Source organism: Falco rusticolus, chromosome 8 (genome assembly GCF_015220075.1).
Source record: "Falco rusticolus isolate bFalRus1 chromosome 8, bFalRus1.pri, whole genome shotgun sequence".
Taxonomy (NCBI): domain Eukaryota; kingdom Metazoa; phylum Chordata; class Aves; order Falconiformes; family Falconidae; genus Falco; species Falco rusticolus.
Window position 1 is genome coordinate 57,527,835 of NC_051194.1, and position 3,127 is coordinate 57,530,961.

General features: G+C 62.2%; 1 protein-coding gene across 1 annotated transcript; it reads left to right on the top strand.

The window, feature by feature from the left end:
* The first annotated feature begins 343 nt into the window (after positions 1-343).
* On the top strand, positions 344-2,694 carry GBX2 (gastrulation brain homeobox 2). Its single transcript, XM_037397894.1, is given in 3 exon segments — positions 344-621; positions 623-962; positions 1,373-2,694. Coding segments are annotated over 3 exon segments (1,035 nt in total). The 5' UTR covers positions 344-450; the 3' UTR covers positions 1,897-2,694.
* Positions 2,695-3,127: the final 433 nt, after the last annotated feature.

Genomic DNA, 3,127 nt, shown 5'->3' on the forward strand with positions numbered 1-3,127 from the left:
GTCCCAGGCGCGGGCCCGCGGGGCAGGGCGCGCTCCCGCGCGGGCCGCCCCGTCCGGCGGCCAGCAGGCGGTGGGTGGGGAGGAGGGGGCGGAGGAGGTGCTGGAGGCGTGGCCAAACCGCCCGGCCCTCCCGCCCCCCCTCCCGCCAATGGCAGGCGGCGGCGGCGGCCACGTGGGGCGGGCCGGGTTCCCAGCCGGGCAAAATGTGAATGGGCGCGGGGGAGCGCGGGCGGGCAGAGCGGCGCGGCGGCGGCGGCGGGCGGGCTCCGCGGGGGCGCACGGCGGCGGGCGGGGGGCCAGCCCCGATGTGCGGGCGGCGGCGGCGGGCCGCGGCCCCGCTCCGCCCCGGCTCTGCCCCACGCGTGGGCGCTGCGCGGCTCTGAGGAGGAGGAGGAGGAGGAAGAGGAGGAGGAGGAGGAGGAAGGTGGTCGCTCCCGCCGCCGCTCCGGCATGAGCGCGGCTTTCCAGCCCTCGCTGATGATGATGCAGCGCCCGCTGGGAAGCAGCACGGCCTTCAGCATCGACTCGCTCATCGGCAGCCCCCCGCCGCCCGCCCCCGGCCACTTCGTCTACACCGGCTACCCCATGTTCATGCCCTACCGACCCGTGGTGCTACCGCCGCCCCCCCCCGCCGCCCCCGGCGCTACCGCAGGGCGCCCTGCAACCGGCGCTGCCCCCCGCGCACCCCCACCACCACCAGCTCCCCAGCCTGCCCACGGGTTTCTGCTCCAGCCTGGCTCAGGGCATGGCCCTCACCTCCACCCTCATGGCCACGCTGCCCGGCACCTTCCCCGCCTCCCCCCAGCACCAGGAGGCCGCCAGGAAGTTCGCACCCCCGGGTAACTTCGATAAAGCCGAGGGGATACCCCCGGACGGCGGCGGCGACGATGGCAAAGCCTTTCTGGGGAAGGATGGAGCCCTCCTGCCCTTCCCCGCCGCCGACGCCGTCCAGGCCTCCCTCGGTGAGTGAGCGCCGGCGCCGGCGGGGGGGAGCGGGGACCCGCTGCCCGCTGCGCGCATCGCCCCCGGCGGGGCGGGCTGGGAGGGGGTCGGGGGAGGGGGCGGCCCCGGGGACGGGGGACCCACGGGAGGAGGCAGGGCTGACCCCGGGAGTCCGGTGGCCGCAAGGCCGGGGAGGAGGAGAAGGGAGTTTTCGAGACCCTGCCGCTTGAAAAAAAAAAAGAATAAAATATAGCCAACGGAAAGCCACGCGAAACAGAACAAAACAAAAAAAAAAAAAGGGGGGGGGGGAAAACCAAGCTCACCCCCAAACCCGACAATTTTCGGGTGATGGAGCTGCAGGCCGGGGGACGCGGTGGCTGGGGGATGGAGGGTACCAAGTGCTAACGAAAGGCCTCTGCTTCGCTTCCAGCCGGGGCTCTCCGGGGCCAGGGGAAGGAGGACCCCAAAGCAGAAGAGGACGCGAAAGGCAAGGAGGAAAGTTTCTCCATGGACAGCGATCTAGACTATAGCTCGGACGACAATATCCCCGGCCAGGCGGCTCACAAGGAAGAGGACTCTGGCAACGCGCTGGAGGAAAACCCCCAAAACCCCCCCAGTTCCACCAACACCACATCCACGGGCAAAAACCGGCGGAGGCGAACAGCCTTCACCAGCGAGCAGCTGCTGGAGCTGGAAAAGGAGTTTCACTGCAAAAAGTACCTGTCCCTGACGGAGAGGTCCCAGATCGCTCACGCCCTCAAACTCAGTGAAGTGCAGGTGAAAATCTGGTTCCAGAACAGACGGGCTAAATGGAAACGGGTCAAGGCGGGCAATGCCAACTCCAAGACAGGGGAGCCCTCCCGAAACCCTAAGATCGTGGTACCCATCCCGGTGCACGTCAGCAGGTTCGCGATCAGGAGTCAGCATCAGCAGCTGGAGCAAGCCCGACCCTGATCTCTCCCTACGCTCAGAGCCACAAGTTTTTGAGGGAAAACTTTCCAAATCGGGGTTTAAAAGCAACCCACCCGAGAAAGAAAAATAAAAAAAAAAAAAAGGAAAAAAAGAAAAAGCAAAACCCCCCTAAAGCAAACAGCAGCCAACGAGAAGAAAATCCCACGCGAGCACACGGCAAATCCCCGCCACGAGCGAACTTTAAAGCGAAACTTCCCGCTTACCGAGTCAAGCGAGAGCCTGCGAAGGAAGGAGGCTTGGGAACTGTTGTGGTTCGGAGCAGGAATACCAAACCCTGGAAGAGACACAGATATTTATTATTACGCTGCCCCGCTTTGTACATACCCGTGCTCCTCGGCCGCGACGGGGCCCACGGATGCGGTATGGTGTCGGCACCGGACCCAGCAGCGCTTTGCCCGTGTCCCCCCCGCACCGCAGGGACCCCCCCCCCCCGCCGACCCCGCAGCGCGCCTTTAGCCATCTTTTGGGTTTTGTTTCTTATCGGGGGCGAAAGGTAAAAAAAGACGAGAGAACAAAAACGAAAGAAAACTAAGAGTTTCATTTCATGCCTTTTTTATTGTTTGGTTTTATTACCGATGGCTGAGTGGCAGGCGCTGGGGGACGATTTTTTAAATATATTTTTTGCCTGGCTTTCTGTCGATTTGGTTTGCCTATTCTATCAAGCCATGTTTAAAAGAGAGAGAGAAAAGGGGGGGGGGAAAGCACGATCTTCTCTATTGTGTTTAATTTATTTCAATGTAGCTTATTTCCTTATAAGTTATGAAATTTAAAAGCAAACTAAGTCTTGTGAATAAAAACCGACAAAGAAAGAAAAAAAAGAAAAAAAAAAAAACCCTTCCATCCCCCGGCTGTTCTGTCCAGAATTTGGCGTTGAGCTGATTTTTCTTTTCCCCTCCTGCGCTGCCGGAGCGGAGCGATGCTGCTCTCGCCTGTTGTTTTTTTTTTTTTTTTGCGAAGCCACGTTTATTGTCGGGGAGGGGGGGAGACGGGCAAAAGTTTCCCTTTTTTGGGGAGGAGAGGGTGTGTGGGAAAGCTGGGAAAAGGTTTTTCGTGCGAGTAAATGTGGATGCCTTCGACCGGGAGGGGGGGGGGGGCAGGAGCACCCCCACATTCCCCCCCGGCAAGCCGGCGGGTCCCAGCCCCCTGGTTTTGGGGGCGCAGCCAGGGCACGGGGGCTGAGGCGCAGCGAGCCGAGGGGGAGTCGGGGCCGGAG